The sequence below is a fragment of the Aethalodelphis obliquidens genome, unplaced genomic scaffold (genome assembly GCF_003676395.1).
Source record: "Aethalodelphis obliquidens isolate GAN/ISIS:26980383/991018 unplaced genomic scaffold, ASM367639v1 scaffold6, whole genome shotgun sequence".
NCBI classification, from domain to species: domain Eukaryota; kingdom Metazoa; phylum Chordata; class Mammalia; order Artiodactyla; family Delphinidae; genus Aethalodelphis; species Aethalodelphis obliquidens.
In genome coordinates this window covers 24,533,754-24,560,506 of record NW_020837950.1, presented here as the reverse complement: position 1 = coordinate 24,560,506, position 26,753 = coordinate 24,533,754, and the positions used below count along the sequence as shown (strand labels likewise).

The 26,753-nt window shown below is 36.1% G+C and overlaps 1 protein-coding gene across 1 annotated transcript in view; it reads right to left on the bottom strand.

Annotated features, from left to right (window-relative positions):
- The window catches only part of SEPSECS (Sep (O-phosphoserine) tRNA:Sec (selenocysteine) tRNA synthase), a 35,361-nt gene that overhangs the window by 5,842 nt on the left and 2,766 nt on the right, over window positions 1-26,753 (bottom strand). The window contains exons 3-8 of the mRNA XM_027103224.1: window positions 26,316-26,434; window positions 25,821-25,979; window positions 23,290-23,443; window positions 19,348-19,450; window positions 12,643-12,772; window positions 12,418-12,509 (exon numbers count right to left, since the gene is read on the bottom strand). Coding sequence (XP_026959025.1) covers window positions 12,418-12,509; window positions 12,643-12,772; window positions 19,348-19,450; window positions 23,290-23,443; window positions 25,821-25,979; window positions 26,316-26,434 — 757 coding nt within the window. The remainder of the gene's footprint in view (window positions 1-12,417; window positions 12,510-12,642; window positions 12,773-19,347; window positions 19,451-23,289; window positions 23,444-25,820; window positions 25,980-26,315; window positions 26,435-26,753) is intronic.

Genomic DNA, 26,753 nt, shown 5'->3' with positions numbered 1-26,753 from the left:
TCACAATGTAAGGAGACCTTTCTTTATTACTTCCCTGTTAAAGTAGCTCTCCGACTCTGCCCACCCCGAACTCCCAATCTCCCTCCAACACCATTACCTATTTTGGTTCCTTCACTATACTTATCACAGTCTGAAATTTCTCTTTAATTTGCTTAAATAAATATTGCCTATGACTACCTATTAGAATGGAAAAACTCCTTGAAAGCAGGGACTTTCTATCTTCTTCACCACTGCTTTCCTAACAGCAAGAAAAACGTGCCAGACTTTTAGTATGTGCCAGACTTAGGAAGAGGCAGTTTAAAAATGTACTTCCTTTAAATATTATAAACTTAAAATTAACAATTCCCTTAACTCAATTAAAAGAACACAGCATCTAAAAACTAAAAATTGCATTCTTGATCCTACTCTGAAAAATAGTGTATACCCAGTAGTAAAAAATAAAAATACATATAGTTTACAAGTACAAAATCTTATGTGCACGTGTATGTGAGAATTTAATAAACCTACAAATAAATATTAAGTTGGCAACTGTTTGACCTAAAATTGTATTTTCTTCTCCTAGTAAGCACTTTAAAAGTGTTGAAACGAAAATCTGCCCAAGTGAGTCTGCAGCTGAACAAAACCCATTTGCACTGACCTCCTCCAGCCACAGTCAAAACACAGAAACTCTAATGATGCACCGAAGAGCCAAGGGCCAACAGAGTAGCCAAGTGGAGACAAGAGGAAATGATACTTCAACTTCAAAGGCCACATAAGCAGCTTCAGTTTTCTCTAAGGTGAGGGTTGGATAGTCTGATCCCACAGTGAGACCCAGAGTAGCTTTTTCATTTCTAAAGTACGTAGTAGATGACTAACTCCAGCTTTTGTTAGGTAAAGGTTTTAAAAAGAGGGAAATTCTTACCAGGTTTATGAATTATTAATGAGTCTCCTTAAGACCACAAACATTTTTATCCTTGTCAACACAGTATATTTTATATTCTGAACTAAAAAAACTTTGATAGTCATTCTTAAATTTTTAGGGTATTTTATAAGATCAATTCTCAGCATGCCAGAATGATGAAATCTCAGATCACTAAAATGTACTGATTCTTTTTATATTCAAAAAGTTAACGCCCACATCTGTCATACTGAATGAAGCTATAAGTAAACATACTGTTATATGTAATAAGTCTTTCTCTTTTGTCATTAAAAAAAGTGTATAGAAATCCTTAAGGATGCATATGTTATCACCACTTGCAGAAACAGAAAAAAGAGTAGGCATCTTTTCTTAGACATATAAAGATTTCCTGGCCCCTCCTTCTTAAACTAATATTGATGTTCACTTCAGAAGGTGAAACAATAAGAAAATCAAATGAAATTTAAAAATCAAGAGTTTTCCCTGCAACTGAAACAATTCATAATCTTTTAGTACCACACCAGAGTTAATGAAGAGGAGAATTCCTAGGTTTCATTTATATTTTCATCTACTATGAAGTAACTAGGTCATAATTTAAATGCTCAGTGTTGGGAATTCCTTGGCAGTCCAGTGGTTAGGACTTGGCACTTTCACTGCCGAAGGCCCAGGTTCAATCTGGTCGGAGATCTAAGATCCCACAAGCCGCATGGCGAGGCCAAAAAGAAAAGAAAAGAAAAGAAATGCTCAGCGTTGTTTAGAAAAGGAAAAAGGAGTCACACATTTTAATTTAGATATTAACTGTTGATTCTTCTTCATTATATTATACACCAAAGTCTTAATCTGCATCTAATTCTTACTCTCAAATTCATTAACCTCTCATAAGCAGAAACAAATCTGATAACCAGGAAATGCCTTTTACAGACTCCTACATTTTCCCCTACATTTTCCCCCCTAACAACAAAAAAACTTATTTCAATTGTGAGGGCCAATTTCGAATATTATTCTATCTAGTCATGGCTGCCACAATAATCACCAATGCAGTCACACTTGTAGTGTGAAAGGAACCTGATGAGTAATTTGTCCTTAATTTGTACTTAGCTATTTCTTAAAAAGAAAAAAAAAAGAAATGTTTCCTCAGTAACACCCCTAGAGGGTGCTTTTAAATTTACTAATGCATACGTGGCTATTAAAAAACAAATTTTCCCAATGTTAAATTTCAATATTTAACAAATTAGTTCTAACCAGTTCTATCAATGACTTGCTAATGCCACTACAACTGTAGCTAACATTAGGATAAAAATCTTCAGACTAAACGTAATACTAACTCAATCACATATCACTAGTAAATGGGAGTAAACAAAAAAGAATATATTAGTGAGTCAAGTTCACATCCATCCGCAAATATTTTTAGTATCTCTACTCCATATAAAGTGTTATGACAGGTAATCCAATAAGCCAAGCAGTTTACAATATCTTAAAGCTCAATGCACTGAATCCTACAGTATTTCTCATATTAAGGTCCTAAATGCTCTCCCATTGATATCACTACATTTTAAAAATATCATTTAAGAGACTGTACCACTATTTCCTACACTATTTCCTACACTAATACTTAGCTAAGCAGTTTTTATCTGATATATCAAAGGTACTCCAGAACCTGCACTATTTTTTGCTACAGTTAGATCTATAACTGACATTTATTATAAAATACTTCCGTAAAGGGAGAAATTTATAAGCACCCCAAGCAAATGTATACAGAAAGATCTTACTTAAAAGAAATGAAATATTATCGATTTTCTATGTCTCTTGTGCTGTATTTAACTTAATTTTAAAAGACTCTTCACTAGAGATAAACTGAACTGTATACCTGAATGCTAATGTCAGCTACATTTCTAGAAAAAAAATATAAAACCTTTACACCATAATTCAAGATGTTAATGGAAGAGAAGCTGAATTATATTAAGCATTATCTTTCGTATAGTCTTTTGCAAATTGATTTGCAGTTGTGAAGCCCAGCATCTAGCTTATCCCTTCCCATAACCCAAAGATGTGCATCATTCACTAAATTCTAAAGAAAAAGGTCTTATGCTTATACTGCTTCATATTACAGGATAAGATAAAAGAGAACTTCACATATTATTACAATATGCCTCATAAGGTGGGTAATACAAAAAAAAGGAAACATAACAAGTAGTCTGGTATTTCATTGATAACATGGAAGGTTGGATGGACAACGGACTGTTGGTATGTATCCACACACACAGATGTCCTTAAGTGAAGACAACGGTACTAAATAAGGGATGCTGCTATCTATAACCGTGGCCAGGCCACAGTGTCCAGGCATACTCCTTGCATCACAGGCTAAAGCACTGCTTTCAAACTCTTCTGTTGAAGCCCCATATCCAGGCCTGAAATCTGACACTTTTGTTGAGATTCAACTACTCTATTTTCAGGGCTGCAAATCTTCTAAGTTCCCAAACTTAGCTTTATTATAGGATATTGTTTGAAACTGTATGTCTTATGTTCTCCAAGTTTCAGCTAACAAATTCCAGCCACAGGAGCAGCCAGTCCTCTGTCATTCCTCTTCTGAGCTTGTCCAGTTCAGCAGATAGTTGCAGCAATGAATGATTATCTGCCTGCCCTGTCCAGCAAAGCACTCTTCTAAAAGTAAAGCTAAGCAGAATTATAATGATCTTCTCCAGAACCAAATGTGAAGAATGAACGTCTAAGACTGATCTTTCCTTCTGCATAGAGCAACTCAAAGAAATAATTTCTTCAATTTTCACCCCTTTTCTTAAAGGCCTCTTCAGTTAAACTTCCTGGTCACTTCTCCCCTCAATGAAGCAGATGTGTTGATCAGGAAGGGGCTAAGAGCAAAGAGGTTCAATTCACACCCAGAGTTCCACTCTCTTTGATCCTTTCACCCTTCAAAAAAAAAAAAGGCTTGAGAAGGAATGGCTTCAAGCTGAGTTCTTGTCTTCCTCTACTGTGAAAAAGATAAAGCCTTTTTGGAAGATGTAGAGCTAGATGAAATAAACTAAAAATATCATTGTGGTGAATAAGGGCAAGGAATAAAAAAAAAATCCTAAGTTGTCTTCTAACACTCCTTTTTTAGTAGGCAATAACACCAATAATATAAAGAGGAGCTCTCAGTGATGGTATATAAATAGCTCTGGCTGGAGCAAAATAGCTTTGCCTCAGCTTCTCCAGAGCTAAACCAATAAACTATCACGATTAAATTTTCACAGTTCAAAAGCAAGTCCATTTAAACAAAAGAGGCCTTTACTTCTGCAACAAATCCAATAAAAAAAAATATTTATGCTACATATATGCAATTATGGTTTATGGAGGACATCCACATTTTTCAACAAAAAGACTTTCCTGTTGAATGAAGTTGTTAAAAAGCAAACTTTATGCTCTTACAATGATAGCGTTCTCAAAGTTCTCAAATGAGCATTTTTATACTCTGACAATTACTACTATAGATAGTCTCTGTTCTAAATGAATTCTATACAAAGAATTTTAAATAAAACCAATGAATACATTAGAGCCTTTGGGGTTTTACACACCTCTACTAGATAAGAACAGAGGTCAGGAGATTATCATTTTTATGGCTCAAATGCTTAGCACACAGCAGGTAAACACTTCCACAACAGTGGATGGGTGACCGGAAGCAGTGGGAAGAGTGGGAAGACAGAAAGTGCAGAGGCTTTAGCATCACCGAGACTTGGGTTCTGGCACTTATATGTGCTCCTTGGGTAAGTATACTTGTTCTAGCCTCAATTTCATCTGTAAAATGGGGATAATACCTACCTCAGAAACTGGCTCTGAGTAGTACATGAAATGAATAATGAATTCATTATAATGAAAATAATGAATTCATTATAATGAATATAATGAACCTAGCAGAATTCCTGGCATACAGCAGACATTCATAAAAATATTAGTTTCCTACCCACCTACTTTTCCCTTAGCCTAAAATAGTTTTCAGGTTGAAATAACTAACATTAGCTAGCAGGACTCCTACAGACACATGCTAATAACCTGCAGCTATAATCCTATTCTTGTCCTGTCCCTGTTCATTTCACTCTACACTATCTAGATAAAGGGAAAGAACAAAGTTCTGGATGTTACAAAGCGAGTTACCGCTTGACATCTAAAATGGAGTCTAATTCATAACACTAAAAACATAAAATTTCCCCACAAAATATTTACCTGATGATTAATAAAGGACAAAGTCACAATGAAAAGCAGAGCTGGGCAGCCTACTCGATCCATTCACCAGCTGAGCTACATACTGCTGCAGGTCAGTCTCAAAGAAGGTGGATTTTCATTCTTGCTAAGCAAAATGTACACCTGCATGGGCCTTTGGTATCACCTAAAAGTAGCTGAAAATTTTAAAGTCAAACCCTAAATGTCAATGGTCAGAAGAAGCATGGCATAAAAGAAATTCTTAGATTCCAAAAAGATGACAGAACACCCCTAATATCAACAATTCCAAAATCCTTAGGGGTAAGAAAAAGTACTTTTGGAAGAGGAGTATCCACTAGGGAGGAAGCCCTACTCCCAGAAGTACAGTGCCTGTTACATACAACAGGTAATCACCATTTTAACTTACTCCTTTTCACAAGTTTTCAACTATACCCATATGGAGAAATGTCTCTATAAGAACATCTAAGTCACAATGGAAGTCAGTATCAAAATGTTATTTACTTTCTGCCTAATTTTATAGAAAGATACTTATTCTGTGTAAAGCAAGAAAAGACTGTACAACAGTGGACCTGTGTGTTCCCAAATGCCCTGCGTTAGTTCATTCTATAAACATCTGATGAGCGTCTACTACATAACAAGCAAAGGATGCTAAGAATAAAGGGATCAATCGGCAAACTCCAAAGTAGGCAGTAATCTACTAGACTACCCAAAATCAAGGATCAAGTTTCACTTCAGACACCTGATGGTAATTTTTTAGGGATGTGCATTCAAACAGTCAGTTTAATTTGCTAATTAAATAAGTTTACTATCAAATTACTCAAGACTTATATTAGTTTATATAGCAAATATTTAATATTATTAGCTATTATTATTTACAGTTTCAATTCAAGAAGAACAAAAACAGGAAAAACTAAATAGTATGTTTATTTGATATTATAATAACAGCATATAAAAATTTAAAAAATTTGCATCTATATAATAAAGTATAGTTTTAAAATGTCTAACTTAAAACTCTGTGTAATGGTTTTATTGTTTGAGCTACATATTCTATTTATTTAGTTTAAAAATGAAATTTTAGCCAAACCTGCAGACTGATCAATATAAGGTAAAAAGTAGCTACGGTATAAGAAAAGATTATAACTATGACAACTAAAAATACCAGAAATAAATAGAAAACTAACAAGTTATATTTTCAAGCTTTGATATTTGCAGTATTTGTGCAGTTCACCTCAAACTCCATGAAATATTATCTATGTATAAGTATTAAAATGCTATGATATATTCCTCTCCAAGTTTCTGTTACAGATACAAGCGACCTGTGTGCCCCAAAATAATGGGTTTTAAACTTGGGTGTGCAGGGAAGTTTGGTTGAAAGGCAGTGTCTAAGCCCCACTCCAGACCTACTGAACCTGAACTTACCCAAAAGGAAAGTGATCTAAATCACAAAATCTCCAACAATTGCACAGTACTTTGCTTTCCAGACTCAGTCTAAAATACCCTTTAAGAATTCTACACTTACGCTAGTCATCAATTCTAGCCTACAATTAAACCATGGGGGCCACTTAATCAGTGCACGAGTTGCATTTTCATAGAATAGATGTCACTTCTTCTAGTGACACTTGACCCTGTGAGAGCTGGGCTAGGTGCCCCAGCTAAGGTTAGGTGATATATGCTCTCATATACTCTGCTTGTTCTTTCATAACTCTCATCAGACTTGTAATTATTTATTTAATATGTAGATTTCCCCGACTACAATTTCCTTAAGGGTAACAACTATGTCAGTCTTGTTTGTAAATTTAACCTTAGGGCCTATGCATAAACATTTCTTTGCTTGAATGAATGAACGAGCAGGGGCCAATGCTGCTCAGGTAATGTGGGACCAGACCACAAAGGATCACGATGGATCATAATGGGAGGCTAAGGAGTTTGGACTTTGTCTTACAGGCAACCAAAACCCAAAGCGGAATAACTTGAAGAAAGGTGCATTTTTAGAATATAATCTTTTTTTTTTTTTGGGTCACGCTGAGCGGCTTGTGGGATCTTAGTTCCCTGACCTGGGATTGAACGTGCGCCCTCAGCAGTGAAAGTGCACAGTCTTAACCACTGGACCAAAAGGGACTTCCCCATTTTAAGAATATAACCTGGCACTGCTCTACAACATGACAAATTAGAGTAGACCAAGACTGGGGATCAGGAGAAGAGTTAGTAAGTTATTGTAACCATCCAGGTGTGATATGGTAAGGGCTTTAGTTAGGGAGTTGTGGCAGGGACAATTGAAAAGAAGAAATGAATGTTTGAAACATTATGAAGGGTATAAGAGGAATCAAAAGTATCAGCATTAGACAAACTATTATATACAGAATGGATAAACAACAAGGTCCTACTGTATAGCACAAGGAACTACATTCAATATCCTGTAATAAACCATAATGGAAAAAATATGAAAAAGAATATATGTATAACTGAATCACTTTGCTGAACATCAGAAACTAATATAACATTGTAAGTTAACTATACTTCAATGGAAAAAAAAAAGAAGTATCAGCATTAGAAATCTAGTTTAAAACGAAAAAGGTAATTTATTGGTCATATAACAGCCCGTTCTACAAGCAGGTAAGGCTGGATCCAGAGACTCAAATGACTCTCGGTTCTGTTTTCCCTCTTATGTTCTCTACTCTAAAGAAGGCTTTCTTGGCATGGCCAGAAATATGGCGGCTGAGAGTCATAAGATTACATCCTTACAGTTTACTATCTGCAAAGCAACAGACACAACATCTCTAAATGAACTATCATATCTGCTGGAAGGACTCTATCTCCACATGTCCACCTGCGAACGAGGCTAGCCAGATCACATGCCCACCCCTAAGAAAGAGGAGAAGGGACCCAGTGATTGACAGTCTCACCAGGACCACCTGGAGTCAGAGAGGGAGTTCCCCAGCAAAAGTGGTTCTGCACAAGCAAATAGTGTATATCTAAAATGCAACTGAGCTTTTTTGGCCAAAGCTGCTAAATGTATTATTGCTTTTGCATCCTCTGGATATTAATAGACCTAGGTCTTCAGATTTATAGCTATTTAAAGTAGCTACATTGCTACCAAACTACATTATTTACCTATATATAAAAAAAAAGTACAGTTTAGAGGTTTTAAGAGAGAGGATCAGAAGCCCAACTGCCTAGATTTAAACCCATGTCCCACAATTTACCTCATACACATTACTTCTCTGTCACTACGTTTCCTGTGAAAATGAGGATAACACTTCACAGGGCTGCTGTGAGGATTAAATGAATACATGACAAAGTGCTTCAAGGAGAGCCTGCCACATGGTAAGTGCTCAATATTAGGGGCTATAACTTCATATATATACATAAGTGTATCTACACATATACGGTATCTGCTAGATAACACAAGCCCTGCATTGAAAGACTATGTTAAGAATGATTTTTACATGAAACTTTTCTACCCAGTAGTCAAACCTTAGTGCTTACTCTACCTGATCTATCAGTGGCACTGGGCAATCACACTTCCCTCCTTGATACACTTCCTTCACTTGGCTTCTAGGACTCCACGCTCTTGCTTTCCCTCCTTCTCAGTCTCCTTTTCTGGTCTCTTTCCTTCTCCCAGACCTCTTAATGTTGGAGTGCCCCAGAGCTCAGTCCTCACACTTCTTTTCTGTTTAGACTCATTCTCTTAAAATCTCAGCTAATCTCTTAGCCAATTAACTCCCCCAATTTTTTATGTTCAGCTCAGCTCTCTCTCTTAACACCAGACTCGTATCGTGCTCCATACCTACATCTCTACCTAGACATCAGAGGACATCCTGATTTCAACTTTGTCTGAAACTGAACTCTTGGCCTTCCCCTCCAACCCACGGGCTTCCCCATCTCAGTTAATGGCTCTTCCATTCTTCCAAATGCTCAGGTCAAAAATCTCAGAATTATTCTTGATGTCTCTCTTTCACTCACAATACATTCATCTGGAATTCCTGTTGGCTCAATCTTCAAAAGAGAGCTAGAATCCAACCACTTCCATCACCTCTACTGGCACCATCTAGATCCAAGTCAACATCACTTCTTGATTTCTGCAAAAGCTCAACTTCTACCCTTGTCCCCCTAATTTATTCTCAACACGGTAACCAGAGTGATCCTTCAACCAGAGGATCCTTCAAGGATCCTTTATGTCTTTCCTGATATAAATCAGATCACGTTACTCCTCTATTCAAAACCCTCCAATGGTTCTCTATCTATCTCACTCAGAATGTGAGGCAAAGACCTTATATGGCCTAGAAAGCCCTACATGACCGGCCCACCCCCATTACCATCCTGACTTCAACTCTCACAACTCTCCTTGATCACGCTGCTCCAACCATACTGGCCTCTTCGCTGCTTCTCAAACACACTGACTCGACCCTGATTCCTGGTACTGGCTTTTTACCTGAAACACTCTTCTCCATCATGCATGTATACTCCCTCAAACTTCTTCAAGTCAACTCAAATATGTTCTCAACGAGGCCTGCACTAACCACATTTAAAAAATCAGTCCTCACCACTTCCCCCCACACATCATCCCCAACCCCCCCTTGTTTTACTTTATTCTTTTCTTCCACAGCACTTTCAGCTTTATAATTTATGTATTAAACAAACATTTATATTTTATGTGATTTGTTTATTGCTGGTGTCCTCCATATGAAATGCAAGCTCCGTAAGAGCAGGTATCTTTGTCTATTTTATTGATTGCTCTATCAACATTATGTGCCTGACACATAACAGATGCTCAACAGATATTTAGTAAATTAAGTATTTACTCAATGAAACTTATCCTACACTCAACTTTACCTACTTTGAGTTTCAAAGAAACACACTAGTCCATACTGTAGACCATGCTACTTTAAATGGGCTTGTCATTGTTCAGATGGGGGGTGGGAGGGGTCAAAACAGCTTAATAGGGGTGGAAATGGATAGGAGGTACCATGAAACTGAAGAGACCATCATCTTAAAATTTTCAAACTTAAAAAAGTTTGATTTATAAATTACCCATATGATTTGTGCTGGATTACTAAATCACAGGCCAATTCCCATGATTATAACGCTCAAGGCCCAGAAAGTAGCTGTTTTATTTCAGGAAATATTCTACAATCTTTTAGAACTAGAAGTGGCCTGAGATAGCAACTGTTTCTTTCACAAGTAATGAAATAAAATCTGTGAGTTCAAGAACCTTTTCCATAGGGAAACAACTAGTGATAGGAGAGCTAAGACTCACTGACATCGGATACAACTCAACTCTCATACAGAGAGATGATGGCTTTCCGCATCTATAAACAGTCTTCATCTGTCATACGGAGAAGGGCCCTTGAAAGATTCTGCTGAGGTTTTCTCCTGGCCAGGACAAGATGATTACTTCTTGGAGTTTATCAAACTGGAGTGTTAGTCTAATCATTTAAAATTTCTTTTCAGGCATAATTTACATATAGTACAATTTCAGGTGTCCACTTTTACGAATTTTGACAAACATATACAGTCATGAAACTACTCCCACTATCAAGATACAAAACATTTCACTGCCATTAATAGTCCCCTCCCCCAACCCAAGCCTCTAGCGTCCAGTGATCTTTTCTCTGTCCTGATGTTTTTTTGCCTTTTCCAGGATGGCATATAAATAAACCATATAATATGTAGCCTTTCAAGCCAGGCTTATTTCATTTAGTGTAATGCATCTGAGAGTTGTTACAGTATTGCATATTTCAGTAGTTTGTTCCTTTTTATTGCTGAGTATGTACATACCACAGTTTGTTCATACCCCAGATGATGGACACTTGAGTTGTTTCCAGGTTTTGGCAATTAAGAATAAAATCACCATGAACATTCACATAAAGGTTTTTGTACAGATACAAATTTTCATTTCTCTTGAGTAAACAGCTAAGAGTGTGACAGTTAGTTTATGTGGTAAGTAAATGTTTATAAGGAACTGCCAAAGTGTTTTCCAAAGTTGCTGTACCATTTTGCATTCCTATCAGCAACATCTGAGAGTTCTACTTGCTTGACATCCTTGCCAGTGTTGTCTGTTTTCATTGTTTGTTTGTTTGTTTAATATTAGCCCTTTTCCTAGGTGTGTAGTGGTATCTCACTGTGGTTTTAATCTGCATTCCCCTAATGACTGAGGTTGAGCATCTTTTCCTATATCACGTAAATCTTAAGAGATGTCCTAACAATGGAAAGTAAATAATTACCTTCCTATGCGTTGAATTAGTGGGGAGAAAGGGACTAGGGTAAAACAGGGCACAGAAAACGTTAAACTTCTGTTACATATTCATAAGGCTGTTGAGAGGATTCATCAGATGACGTACATGAAAATACTTTAAATATGTAAATTACTATTATAAATCTAAGGGACTGTAATTGCTACAAAGTGTTAGAAAGTTATACAGATACAAAAACTGCACCAGGGGCCTCTAGCTCTCCCAGATGGGAGATGAATAAAACATCTTAGTCTGATCTGCCCTACCAACATTGTCTGTCTACAATTTTGGAGTTGCCCCTGAATTAAGCTAGTTTTTAGTGCTGGAGACAAAGTCCAATTTTTTTTTTTTTTTTTTTTTGCGGTACGCAGGCCTCTCACTTTTGTGGCCTCTCCCGTTGTGGAGCACAGGCTCCAGACACGCAGGCTCAGTGGCCATGGCTCACGGGCCTAGCTGCTCTGTGGCACGTGGGTTCTTCCCAGACTGGGGCACAAACCCATGTCCCCTGCATCGGCAGGCGGACTCTCAACCACTGCGCCACCAGGGAAGCCCACAAAGTCCAATTTTTAAGCACAAATGTCACTTTTCTTTTCATAATCAACATAATCAATGAGTTCAGCATTCTAATAATGCCAAGGGATGGACTTAGTATTTTAGAATGAGAAGCTGGCCAACATCTGACCTGGTTCTTCCTCCTGCAACTGACATGTCACACCTAAACAAATCTTCAGGCTTCCAAAACTAAAAAGAAAAAATTTGTCCATTTGTCTTTTAAGAGCCTCTACCTATAAGTGATAAATGAATTAAATTTTACCGAAATAGTAAGAATCCCTGATGCAGGAGTTTCTTAAGACAAAAACAAACACAAAAGCAAAAATCACTTTTCCAAGATTCCTCAGGATATCTGAATAGACAGGATAACAATGATTAATTAAAAACCATCCAGATCAAAGTAAATCCCCTAGGACTTTGCTAGGTATCTACATCCCAATGTCATAAACCAATAGACAAAAACACCAATACTTTGGAGTACTGTTTTAGTCAACAGTATTGTTTACACCTAACGGGAAAGCTTACCTTTCTTTCTTTTAATAGCTTCTTGTAGCCATTCGATCCAAGTGATAATAAAGTAATAAGGACATCTAAAGAAGGTGAAGCTGAAGCTCTTCCTGAAATAAGGATGATAAGTTACATTCAGAAGGGGAAAAAAGCTTTGTAAATTAAGATTTATTACAGCAGCCTATGTACAAATGGATTTTTGTTTGTTAGTTACTTTTTCTGAAGAGCAGCTGATTTATTTACCTGGATACATCTTGCTTATTTCCTGAATGAAGGAATCATTAAAGCCAGCAATTATAGCGCCACCTACTGGAACCATAAAATTTTTGTCCAAGCTCTGAACGAAAGCGTCTATTCTACCAACCCGAGCCCCCTAGAACGGAATAAGATGTAGTATTACATATTTAGAAGAAGAGACAGCAACTGCTATTAATAAATACCATTAAAACAATGCAAAGAAACAAAATCCAGATGAAAGATTTTTATTTTCTTTGTACCGATGCCAGTAAAATATTTTTAAGCGTTAAACTGAGTTTTTAAATGCTGCTCCTTATAGGTGGAAGAGCACTTTATAGTTACAAGCTGCTTTCACACATAAATCATTTAATTTCACACCAAGCCTGTGAGGAAGGCAGAGTTTCAGTATCAGTTCAGGTGGGAACTACACTGAAACAGAACTTTTCACCTTAAAATTGAGTAAGAGAGAGTGAATTTCTCCCATGCCTTTCATCTGTGCTCTTCTGTTTGACAATAAATAACAACAGTGGGTCCTACAACTATTAAGTAATTTTAAACACCCTCTGTGAGTTCACGAGTGGCCACCATAATCTAATGGACTGTAGCCACCCACGCTGCCAATCAATAAGTTATACATTAAGTGCCTCTCTTTGATGCCTGGATAATCTACTAACCTGCATGACCACTTTAAGCAACAAGCTCTGCTCCTACCACCACTTGGATAATAAAGGAGAAAAGAAAAATTTTATTTTTAACTTCAACTAATGGAATTGTTTTGGCATACTCTTGGCATAAGAGTTTCTACGTAAGAGTTTCTACATAACTTATGTTTCCTAATGTTATAATCTTAGATGATCTCATTCCACTGCAAATGAACTTCAAGTGAAAATCTAGTATTCTGGTGAAAGACAGAATACTTGCTAGAAATGTAAAACTAAGCTCTAGTCCCATGCGACATAGTCTATAACCTTCTGCCTAATGTGATTCAATTTCCTCCTCTTAAAAACTAAGATACTATCTAAACTTCAACTAAGATAGTTTTTTTCTTTATCTGTAGCCACAGATTTTCAATCTGTATTCACAATCTACATTCCTATTAATATTGTAACCCTATTTGACCTTCATCCTCCCACTTTATATCCACATCCATAGCTGAGGGAGAATAGAAGGAGCAGATAGAAGAGAACAGAAGTAGCCTAATCTAAGAGGCCAGATCCAGGCCATAGGTAGAAGCAGCAAAAGCAGAAAAGGGAAGGGGCACAGACAACTTCGGAGGCTATCGCATGATTGTTTAAATCTTAACCTTCCCCTGTCATTCTCCTATCTAACTTCCTCATAAACTATGATCAGAGAAAATCTCACCTTATCACAGGAAAACAGAGAGAAGCATATGAGACTAATTGAATAAATAACTGAAAACCATGCAAAGTAGCACATAAAAATAAAATGGAACAGTCAGAGTTGCCTTTTTATTAACACTTAAGTAGTGCCCAAGGTTTCCTGAGAGAAATCTGAACCTAAATTAGGAGGAGTACCAAGAGAGCAATCAGTGCACCAGACTTTGCTAGAACCCCTTCATCACTAAAACACAGAAGCATTCAAACGGTAGCAAATTCTGTGGCAAGAAAACAAACAGGCTGGACCCAATCTCAGGAACGGTGTATAGACCTCATTCTCCACACTAAAGTCTGGGGCCATTAATGAGGAGGAGAGAAAAACACCAGAAGGCTGGAAGGGCTTAAACAGAATAGGAAACACAGGAGAAGTAAACGGTTGCCATTTATCAGTTCATCCATTCACTCATTTATTCAGGGAACAAATATTTGGGCACCTATCATCTGCCGAACATTGTTCCAGGTTCTGGGCATAGCAGCAGTGAATAAAACAGATCATTGTTCATATAATAATTACAGCCAAAATTTACTAAGAACTTACTATGCATCAGGCACTGTTCTAAGCACTTTACATTCTTAACTCAGTTAACCCATGCAATAGCTATCTGGGCAGATGCCACAATAATAGCTATTTTACAGATGAGAAAATTAAGGCACAGTGAAATTAAAGTGACGTGCCCAAGGTCAGAAATGTAGTTAATAGCACAGCTGAGATTCAAATCCAGGCAGTTAAAGCACCTTACTGAAAGTCACCCAGGCAAAAACCTAGGTAGTCAGGATGAAGAGTCCATGTTTAAAAAATAAAATATTGGGCTTCCCTGGTGGCACAGTGGGTGAGAGTCCGCCTGCCGATGCAGGGGACACGGGCTCATGCCCCGGTCTGGAAAGATCCCACATGCCGCGGAGCGGCTGGGCCCATGAGCCATGGCCGCTGAGCCTGCGCGTCCGGAGCCTGTGATCCGCAATGGGAGAGGCCACAACAGTGAGAGGCCCGCGTACCGCAAAAAAAATAAATAAATAAAAGTAAAATATTATTCCTATGGCATTTCCATCCTTCCAGCAACTCAGGCCAAAAGTCTTGGAGTCCCTGAATCCTCATTTCCTCGTTCCCTGCATCTGGTTCATCAGCATACCGTGTAAGATCGACTCTCAAAATACATCTGAATCCAACCATTTCTTAACACCTTAACAGCAACCACCCTGGCCCATGCCACCAACGCATCTCATGTGGGCTACTGCAACAGCGTTCCCCGTTTGCCTTCCTACAGGCCATTCCCCACAGCGCAGCCGTCACACGTCACTCTCCTGCTCAAAACCCTCCAATGGCTGATGACCATACCAAGAATAAAATCTCAAATCTTTAACACACCTCAATTAACACACCTCAAATTTCTTTACGACCACTGCTGCTCTCATTTGCCCTGGTCCGGCCACGCTGGCCTCTTGCTATTCTTCATGCATTCCAAGCACATCCCGGCCTCAATGTCTTGGCATTTGATGTTACCTTCTGTCTGGAATCTCTCCAGAGAGCTGCCCAGCTCACGCCTTCATAACACTCGGGGCTCTGCTCAAATGTTACTTCTCAGAGAGGACTTCCTGGATCACACCATCTGATACTCCTCCCCCACAAATACTAGAGCATTTATCAAGACCTGTCATCCTTATTGTTTACTGTCTGCTTCTGTTCCATGAGGATAAAGATTTTGTTGTATTTACTACTGCATCCCCAGTGCCTACCCTGCTGCCTGGCACATCCGTGGGAACCCTGCAAATATCTGTTGAATGAACTGACAATTAGGTCTATGAATAACTAGTATAACACGTACTTCTCTCAAATTCTCAATAAACAAAAGTTGCTGCTTCCCACACTTGGGGAGCCTTACAATCCTTAATTCTATGTATTTTTGTGACTCTACTACAACCCTCTCTATTAACGTGTCCTCACATCCACATTCCATGAGTCTCCTAAATTAGTCAGTTTAGTATATGTCAGAAGTATAGGTTCTGCAAAGCTAATTTCCTGGGGACTACATATGCATATCAGAATGCTCTATATGCTCAGCATTGAGTCATTCTGGGACATTGCCCTAAAAAAAAAAAATTCTGAAACATTTTAGTTATACCTCTTTCTTCATTGTTTGCTTGATTATTACAATACTATCTTCTCAAGAAAGCTTCCCAGTTTTAGTACTTTGATTTTTAGACGAAGATAAAGGGATTTGGAATCACACTGAACTATATGGGCCATTTTGCAGCTTGGGACCTTAGGCAAGTCACTTAATACTTCCGAGTTTGTTTCCTCACTTGTAGAACGGAAACAATGAGAAGTACACCTTAAACTGTTAGGATTAAGTTAATAAACTTTACAAGTCTAGCAGGGGGCTTCCCTGGTGGTGCAGTGGTTGAGAGTCCGCCTGCCGATGCAGGGGATACGGGTTCGTGCCCCGGTCCAGGAAGATCCCACATGCCGCGGAGTGGCTGGGCACGTGAGCCACGGCTGCTGAGCCTGTGCATCTGGAGCCTGTGCTCCGCAATGGGAGAGGCCACAACAGTGAGGGGCCCGCGTACCGCAAAAAAAAAAAAAAAAAAAAATCTAGCAGGATGCCTGACACATGGTGCGTATGGGTACTCAGTAAATGGTATGTATAACTGATAAAAACTACTGAGATAAATTAAAGCTAATTTTAATTTTTTAGAATGTCATGAAACAACTAGCACTGAATAAGACCCAAGTATTTATTTGGCTGAAAGCAATAGGGACACCATCTCTTTTTGTGAGGGCCAATTTTTATGTACTGCTTTTTTTTTTTTTTTAAAGAAATGTCCATTCTAGAAGGTAATACAGTATCTGCAACAATACAACAGCTACCTTATAAAAATTCATTTACCATCTTATAGTGTTATTTTCTGGTTAAAATTTTAGTAAAACCACCTCACGAATTAAGAGAGGTGATGACAAAGTAGGGTATTCGTGATGCACAACTCCATGGGCAGCTTTCATATTGTATCCTGGAGCTTGTTTTCATTTAAGAGTCTTAATCTCTTCAATTACACCACCAAATTTTCTAGTATTCAAAAATATGTCATGAGCACCAAAACAATGAGCACTGCTGAGTTAAGTACATAACATATGGGTAAATGTTAAGGAGCCATTAAACTGATCAATGAAGACTTTATAAGCATGTGGAGAGTATAGAAATATAATCTAAGTTTATATTTAAGTTTAAAAATTAAATATGCTTTTGACTACATTTTAGAAAGTTAATACTAAATGTACACAATGGCTATAACCATGTAAAAAGCAATATGTATATGTATTAAAGAAAGAGAAAAAAGGGATACACAAATTATTAAAGGGTAATTGTTAGGGTAACAGGGTTATGAGTGATCTTCTATCCCTTCCTCACTTTTCTAAACTTTTAGGAATGCTAGAATATCTGACTTTTAAAAGAATTAAGGCTGCTAAAAATTAAAGAGGAGGAGAAAGGAAAAAGGGGAGGAGGAATAAAAATGAATCACTGAAATAGTATGTTTTTTCAAGATTTCCAGCATAGCTAACTGTACAACCTTCCTCTGCTACCATTCAAATTAGATATAATCTAGTCTGAAACTGTGATAAGCCTTAAAAAGTTAAGGAATAATGCAAAAGGATACCAAGGAAACAGTAAATGGTCTTCCTCAAAGGTTTTAAGAAACCCTCGAATACCATGCAGACGACCACTCCACCTCTGGACTTCTTTTGTTATGTAAACTAATCTATTTCCTTATTGATTAAGCTAATTTGGGTTGGGTTTTTGTTACTTGCAGTTAGTTACATACTAACTGGTACAAACTTTGAGTAAAGAAATTAAGCAAATCAGCTAATACTACTGTATAAACCATATTTATATCAGAGATAATACTAGTACTCAAAATAACAAAAAAAATGTATGAGATAGGATCTACAGGGCTAAGCAGCATTCACCACCACATGGCAGAAGGCCACAGATAATCTGTGAATAACTCTTCTCCACATAACACAAGTCACATGTGTGTCAAAACTGAATATTTGACTAACGTCATTATGCACGCAAATCATAAAATTCATATCATACCCAGATAATATCTATCCATATCCTGATATAGTGTGAATAATTAATCACTGTAAGTAAAGGTAATACATCATTTATTCATTCAATTGTCTGAGTAACCAATTATTGAGTGTCAGTTATGTACCAGGTACTGTCCTAAGTATTGAGGACACAACAGTGAACAAAACAAAGTCCTCTCCCTAACAGAACCTTAATTCTAATCACTACCCATAAGCAGACAGTAAACAAACATCATATCAAATGGTGACAAGTGCTATGGAGAAAAAGAGCAAGAGGCCATCAATTTCAAGAAGCACCATTACTTTACATACCACTAGGTAAGAATAAACATTGCCAATTAACATTATAAGACACCTCAATTTCAGAGATATAACATGGAAAAATGTGTACTTTAAAATCAATGAATATGGCAAAACAGAAAAAGAGGGATAGAAAATGCTGGCAAGGAAGAAGGTGCTATTTTAGATAAGGTGTCTGAGAAAGTCTCATCAATCTAAAGAAAGTCAGGTAACAAGCCACGCAACTCTCTTGAAAAGCAACCTAACAAGAGGTATGAGCCGGAGTGGGGTGCACACGGGTAGCACATGAGAGGAAGAGAAAGGAGGCAAATGTGCCAGGAGGGTGGGTAAGAGGGAGAGCAGCAGGAAATGAAATCAGGGAAGCTGCAGATGCCTGAGGACACAGAGTCATGGCTGTGTGGGATGGGACTCTTACTCTGAGTGGGACTCTTACTCTGAGTGGGATGGGAAGCTCAGACATGTTTTAAAAATAAGAATCTAAAACAGATGACTGGGATCTAGGTGATGCTTATAAAAATAAAAAAAAATAAAATCACAGTTTTTAAAAACCTGCCAACTCCATAGTTATACGCTAGAATGTTTATAAATGAAGTCATTTTCACTAATCAATATAGTTTTAAAAACACTATAACCCACTATATTAGAAAAATGAAAAAAACATTGGCAATGGAACATTCTCAGAAAGTTAAAAAAATAAGCTACTAAAGTATTTCCATGTTGGTGCTGACCAAAACTATAGTCCAATGACACTAGCAAAGAATAATGACTTTTACTGAGTGACTACTGGGTGCAAATTTCTAATGCTCCATGAATTAGAAGATGCTAGATTAACCGTTTTTCTGTATTAGGTTGTAAGAAACACAAAGTAATAATCCCAAATATGTTAAAATCCATTTTTCCCTGACATATCTTTGGAAACTCTCTTACCTGCTGAATGAGGTGCATGCACTTTGAAGACTGCACTCCATACGCATTGTTAACTATATGTGGAATGTCATAATTAGCACAAATCACAGCCAGTTCTTCTAATCTATAAACATATTCAATAGAAAGACATATTCATACTCTGTCTTAATAAATTACGAGAAAACGTTTTTAATTTAATAGTTATCCTTAAAGTATACTAGGGGAAAAAAAAGACAAACTGAAATTTCTACAGCAGTATTTTAGCATATAGTTTGGCACCTTGGAAATGCATAGCAGGCATTTAAGGATAAACTTGAAAAAGCTTTTAAATTAATGTCACCAATAAATAAGAAAATGTGTATTTAGAAAAATCTTACATAGATAGTAGCTTTTAAATCACCTGAAAATTTCCTATATAAAAAGCAAGAAGCAGATTATTTATAAAGACCTCTTACAAGGTTGATATGCTCATTTTTAAATGCTTTCAGTTGCTTATCATCCTAAGCTAATATCCGCAAAATAATCAGCATATCTTGAAATGTTAAGAAATCTCACATTAAGCATCTCATAAAGTAAAAAATACATTTTCAAATAGACTTTAATGTATTAAAAAATACAGAACATTAAAATATTTCAGTACCAAAATAACATTTTCCAACAACTTGGATACTAAAGAATCTTTTAAATAGCTGCTGGTTTTAAATTCACTCGTACTCCTTCATTTGACACTCCCCATATTAAAACAATCTGAGAGTCTAACTTTATGCAAAGTAAGGTAATAAATTTCAATTAGAGTGTAATAAATGATGTTCCTTTGCAAAACCAAATAACACTTGTGACTGAAGTCATCTCTAACAGAAATGTCTTCAAACTATGAAACTAAAACTAAATCCTATGGTTTGATAAAATTAATTTTTAAAAAATGTTCTGTCTACAGTATAAAAAATCTGGAAGTAAAGCATTTTGAGAGAATAAAAATTATTTCTCAGATAAATGTACTACAAATGTATATTATATGGTTTAATTATCAACTTACACAGAATACATTTTCCTTTTTTAGTAGCTGTGCATTAATATGTTTTTAAACTACAAACAGAACTAACATTATTCTATTCAACTGTCAGAAGTTTTCAATTTACTTCCCTAAAAGTTTTATGAATTAAAAACTTATTTTATCACTCATTTTCATAAACCTCACAAATCAAGCAGAAAACTAATCAGGTTTTGTTTTTAACAAAATGGACCTTCTGGGATACACACAAGTATTTTCTTCATAAAAGGCACTTTCACATGTTTGTGTTCTAATGAAAGTATTCCTTGATAACAAGCTTCCTTGAGAGTAAGGCAGTATAATAACATAAAGTACTATTTTTTTTAAATCACTTGAGTAGTTTTAAATATTCTGAATTGATCAAATTTGCTAATATTTTCATTGTGTATGAGAAAGGCAAAGAGAAGCAGAAAAAATATTTTCCATGTGAATCAGATTGTATTCTAACTTAGAAGCCAATTTAAGGTGTTTCTCAATTTGAAGAAATGATGCTCTTCTTTTTTTTAACATTTTCTTTGATTTTGCCCCACAATACTCTCTGTCCCGTTAACTAATAAAGACAATATATATGTTCATATTAAGACTATAAAGGAATTAAACTTAAAGAAATCAAAATGTATTTTTAAATTTAATAAAATCAGAAATTCAAACATATTACTAATAACTGAGCATCACCATTTTCCTAAAGTTCACTCTAATCAGAAACATTCATTATGTAACACCACCAAAAAATAGTATATGAGAATTCTATTGACTGAAAAAAACACTTTTTGATTTTTTCCAAAGGAGAAAATGCATGTAAAATGTACTTAGCACTATACCAGGCATACTGTAAACATTCCAAAACAGTTATTCAAAATGATACAGATGGCCAATGGGCACATGAAGAGATGCTCAACATCGCTAAGTATTAGAGAGATGCAAATCAAAACTACAATGAGGTATCACCTCACACCAGTCAGAATGGCCTTCATTAAAAAGTCTACAATTAATAAATGCTGGAGAAGGTGTGGAGAAAAGGGAACCCTCCTACGCTGTTGGTGGGAATGTAAACTGGTACAGCTACTATGGAAAAGACTATGGAGGTTCCTTAAAAAAACTAAAAACAGAGTAGCCATAGGATCCAACAATCCCAATCCTGGGCATATACACAGACAAAATTCTAATTCAAAAAGATACATGCACCCCTATATTCATAACAGCACTAGGTACAATAGCCGAGATATGGAAGCAACCTAAATGTGCATCTACAGATGAATGGATAAAGATGTGGTCTGTATATATAACAGAATACTACTCAGACATAAAAAAGAATGAAATAATGACATTTGCAGCAACATGGACAGACCTAGAGATTACCATACGAAGAGAAGTCAGACAGAGAAAAACAAATACCATTTGATATCACTTATATGTGGAATGTAAAATATGATACAACTGAACTTACAAAACAGAAACAGACTCACAGACACAGAAAACAAATTTATGGTTACCAAAAGGGAAAGAGGCTAGGGGAGGGATAAATTAGGAGTCTGGGATTAGCAGATACAAACTACTGTATATAAAATAAACAAACCACAAGGTCATACTGTATAGCACAGGGAACTATATTCAATACCCTATAATAAACCATAATGAAAAAGATACAAAAAAGAATATATATACATATGTATGTGTGTATATATGTTATATAGATATATACATATACATCTATATGTATAACTGAATCACTTTGCTGTACACCAGAAACTAACACAACACCGCAAATCAACTATACATCAATTAAAAATACGTCAATTAAAAAAAAAGTTAGTCAAAATGAACCAAAAACAAAGATATCCTCAAGGATAAATAATTTAACTAATACAAATATTCATATGGTGTTTTTAGAAATGTAATTTATTTCAACCACATTAAAATTTTTCTAGATAGCAAAAACATCAATGAAGAAAGACTAAAGATGCTTATTTAATATTTAAATACAAATTTAAAATTTGATTGATAAGTAATGAATAAACAACTAAAGCATATGCAACATGATCTGAAAATAGAATCCAGACTCATGAATGAAGCAAGGTAAATTTCAAGAGCAGGGTTTTAAAATTGTCTCTTAAAGTCTGCCTATAGTAAAAGCTAACATGCATTCATTACTGCCAAATTATATGACTCCATGAATTAAAATCAAAGTATAACTTGATGCTATGAAAACAGTCCAAAGCAATAGTTTTTTTACAAATTATTAGCACTTCTGTTCAAAATGTTAAAATGAAACCAACAGTTGCTGTCAAAACTAGAAATATTTATTACTATACCTAAGCCTACTACATTTTCAGAATAAAAATTTGCAGCCATCCTTCAGAAAAGCAAACGTTTGCCTTTTTAAAAAAAATTTTCTTAAATATCTGCATTTTTCTCAAAATGCAAAGACAATTATATACCTAACTGTATATCTGGGTTAGTCATGCAATTAAAAAAAAATTAGAGGACAATAATTCTAAAATTTTCTCTTTAAAATCTGTTAATACTGATAGTTCCTATATATGAAAACTAATTGTAAGATCAAAGTGGAGATGGCAATAAAAACAAGTAGGTAAATCCAAAATTTAGCTTAGAGATTTCTATTAAACAATAAGGAAAAAGATGCAAAATGTCCAGAAACATAAAGAAGAGCAAGAAAACAGAGATGCTCTGCATCTACTCAGGTGATAAAAGGATCTCCACTTGGTACTAGTTATTTTTCCTTCTTCTATATCTAATTTTTATTTTCCCAAGCCATTATGTTGTTTCTTCAACAGTCCATTCACGTAGTATTTACTGCCAAATGTTATTTAGGCATCTTTGAGAATTAGTATAAGTGCATTTTATGTAAAAGACTAATGAACACTGAAGGACAATATTCACAAATCATTTACCTATCAGGCACCCTTGGAGCAAAACAGGATGTAGTAGAATGAACACAAAGAACGTAATCAGGCCCAAGTTCGTGGACTTTAGCCTCCACTGCTTTCAGGTCTGTGCGTAGCTCGTCACCTTCTAAAACGTTCTCTATCACCACAGGCTCAAAACCTAACCAAGTCAACCAGAAACCAAAATGTTAGTATAAACTGAAATAAGGGGAGATTGTGGACTCTAGGAAGCAGTGCTATTCTACACAAAAACTCTTAAACATCTATTCTAGTCAATGAACCCTTCTCTAATAATAAAGACCTGGCTTAATACCAGCATGAGTCAAAGGCAGGTCAAGGGCTTCCCTGGTGGCGCAGTGGTTGAGAGTCCGTCTGCCGATGCAGGGGACACAGGTTCGTGACCCAGTCCGGGAAGATTCCACATGCCGCGGAGCGGCGTCTAGACCACAATTAGGACTACAAATCTATTTAACATTTTGATATGACATGAAAGACTAATTTTGGGAAGTAAGGAAGCAAATGTTAAATAGAGGCCTACAAAAGTAATAAAGACTCACTGATGACAAAAAGGGTCACTTAGCCCAGTTCAATTTCAGTCCATAGAAAAGTAAATCTACTCATTCTCTGGCAACATTTAAGTTTTATTTTAAATTTCTCTTTATTTCAGAGATGAACAAAAATAATAGCTCAAGTATTGAAACAAATCACAATCATCAACTTAATGTTTTACCTCTAAAGAAAAATACAAGACATTTTAGTAGACCTATCTCATAGCTTACAAAAGCCTTTTATAATTTAAATATAAAAATTGTCTTGCACGCGAGCTATGTACTCACATCTTCAGTCTTCTCAAATACCAGATCTAGCAGCAGGCTAGATTTGTGGATTTAAGAGCTATGAGGGATTCAGAAACCATTTAGCTCAACTCACTCACTTCAAAGATAAGGGAGTCAAAGTTTAGGAAGATTAAGTGCCTTCCCCAAGGTCACACAGCAATTTAAAGCAAAGTTACAGGCAAGCAGTCTTCTGTTTTAGAATCCACGTCAAGTTGTCCGCATTCTATCTACAGAAATATAAAACTTCAGCCACTATAAAATCATCAATTCATATACGGTGGTCCACAGAACTCTAGGTTTATATCTATACAGCTATTAAAACAAAGAAAATTTTACTTAAATAAGTAACTTCCTAAGGACAGTTAATTCTCTATTATTTCTCAAATTCTCTACACTCAACCCTATTTTTGTTTTCAAACAACTATGATGCAAGTTTTTGGGTTTTTTTAAGAATACAACCATCTTGCTTCCTAAGAACATAACACAGTCCAAGTCATAACATCATTTGGAAAAAGTTTACAGTTTTTCAATATGCCAATCTTTCTCTAAGTTTGGTTATCAGTTCTTCGGTTAATAGTTTGCAAATTAACAGACTTGACAGCTTTATGCCACTTAAAATAAACCTTTTAAAAGTCTACCCATTTCTGCTATATGTCCTTATGAATCCCTTTACACGAGTTTCTTTAGGATTATTTATGCAGTTTAATTACAGCCCAATACTGTTCATTTCATACAACAGACTGAGGCCATTCAAAAAATAACTTTAAATTCTCAAATTCAACTTGACCTAAGCAAGCCAAATACTAAAATACCAACTTAAAGTTTTTGTCTCATCTATACTCAATGATGCCTGTATCCTCGTACTTTGATTCATGGTAATTATTTACGTGTACTCCACTCATGTATACAGAACAAACATTCCTGAAGCACCTCTTATGCTCCAGGGATTATTGTTGGGCATTTCGTATGTCATCCCACTTAATTCTGAAAACAGTCTTCTGAGGCAGGTAATCATATCCCCATTTTAAAGAATAGGGACATACGACATAACACTTCCATTTCTTAGAGTGTACTGAAAAGAATTCAAAGCAGGGACTCAAACAGGTATTTGTACCTCCATGTTCATAGCAGCATTATTCACCACAGCCAAAAGGTGGAAGCAACCCAACCCAAGTGTGCACCAGTGAATGAATGAATGAACAAACAAAATGTGGGATATATATACAATGGGAGTCCTAAAAAAGGAAAGAAATTCTGGCACATGCTATAACATGGATGAACCTTAAAGACATTATGCTAAGTCAAATAAACCAGTCACAAAAGGACAAATATTCTATAATTCCACCTATATGAAGGACAAATTTATAGAGACAGAAAGTAGAATAGTGATTGCTAAGGACTGAGGGTGGTGGGGAGGGGAGAGTTATTGTTTAATAGGTAGAGTTTCAGTTTCAGAGGATGAAAAAGTTCTGTAGCGAGATGGCAGTGATGGTCCACAACAAGAGGAATGTAGTTACTGTCAAGGAACTATACGTTTATAAATGTTTTGTTAAAAGGGTAAATTTTGTTATGTATATTTTACCACAATAAAAAGAAGGAATAGGAACAGGTTTAGTTTCTTTTTCATTTATCTAGCTCTATATAAAAAGTTTGAATTTTCTGTGACATTGAAAAACATATATGTTACTTCTCTTCTTTTACCTGCAGTGATCATGGATTTAAAGCAGGACTTCTGGTCTATTCGTGGCCATATAATGTACTTTGCTTTTGGTCTTTTGTGTCGTAATGTTAAGAAACACAGGGTTAGACTCATACCAGTTGCCATCGGAACTACAAAGCAGTTGGTCACTGTGTGGACACCTACAAATAAGAAGAAAAACAGAAATTAGTTATTCCACTAACAAAACAGCATGCTTCTTAAAGAAATGATATACTTCTATCAAATAAAAAGAGTTAACAGACTTAGTGCTTATTCTTCTGCACTCACACTCAGGAAGCTCACTGCTAAATTCATCCTCCAGGCTTATGGCTCTGATTTTCTATCTTATTCTAAAAGTTTTATATATATATATATATATATTTGTCTTTTCAAAAGCCATTTTATACTCTTTTTGGAGAGAAGCATTAATAAAAGAAATTAGGCAAAGGTTTGTGTGACTGGTCAGCCAAAAGTATTATGATTAACACAGTACATACCAGCCAACTTTATGATGTCCAGGACCAAAGAATTGGTAATTTTGTTCAAAAGGCTAGAACCTGCAGCTTTGGGTTGCACAGCAGAAATATCACCCGATCGTCCAATTCCATGAATGAACCTAAGCAAAAAATGGCCAAAAACTGGACAAAAATATTCAGTGTTCTAAGTAATCCACTGTATAAGTATACAAATACAATAACCAAATAAACACTATACTTGACTATTAATAATGTGAAAATATCTAATTAAATCAAAACAAATTCATCAAGTATGCTGTGGTAGCTAGTCTTCATGATGGCCACCATCAATTCCTTTTCTCCCTATGCCCATACGCCACTGCCACACCAAGAGATGGGGTCTAATTCCTCTCTACCTGAATCTGGGCTGGCCTTAGTGACCTGCTTGGTCTGGAAGAATCTAGCAGAAGTGATGGTCTG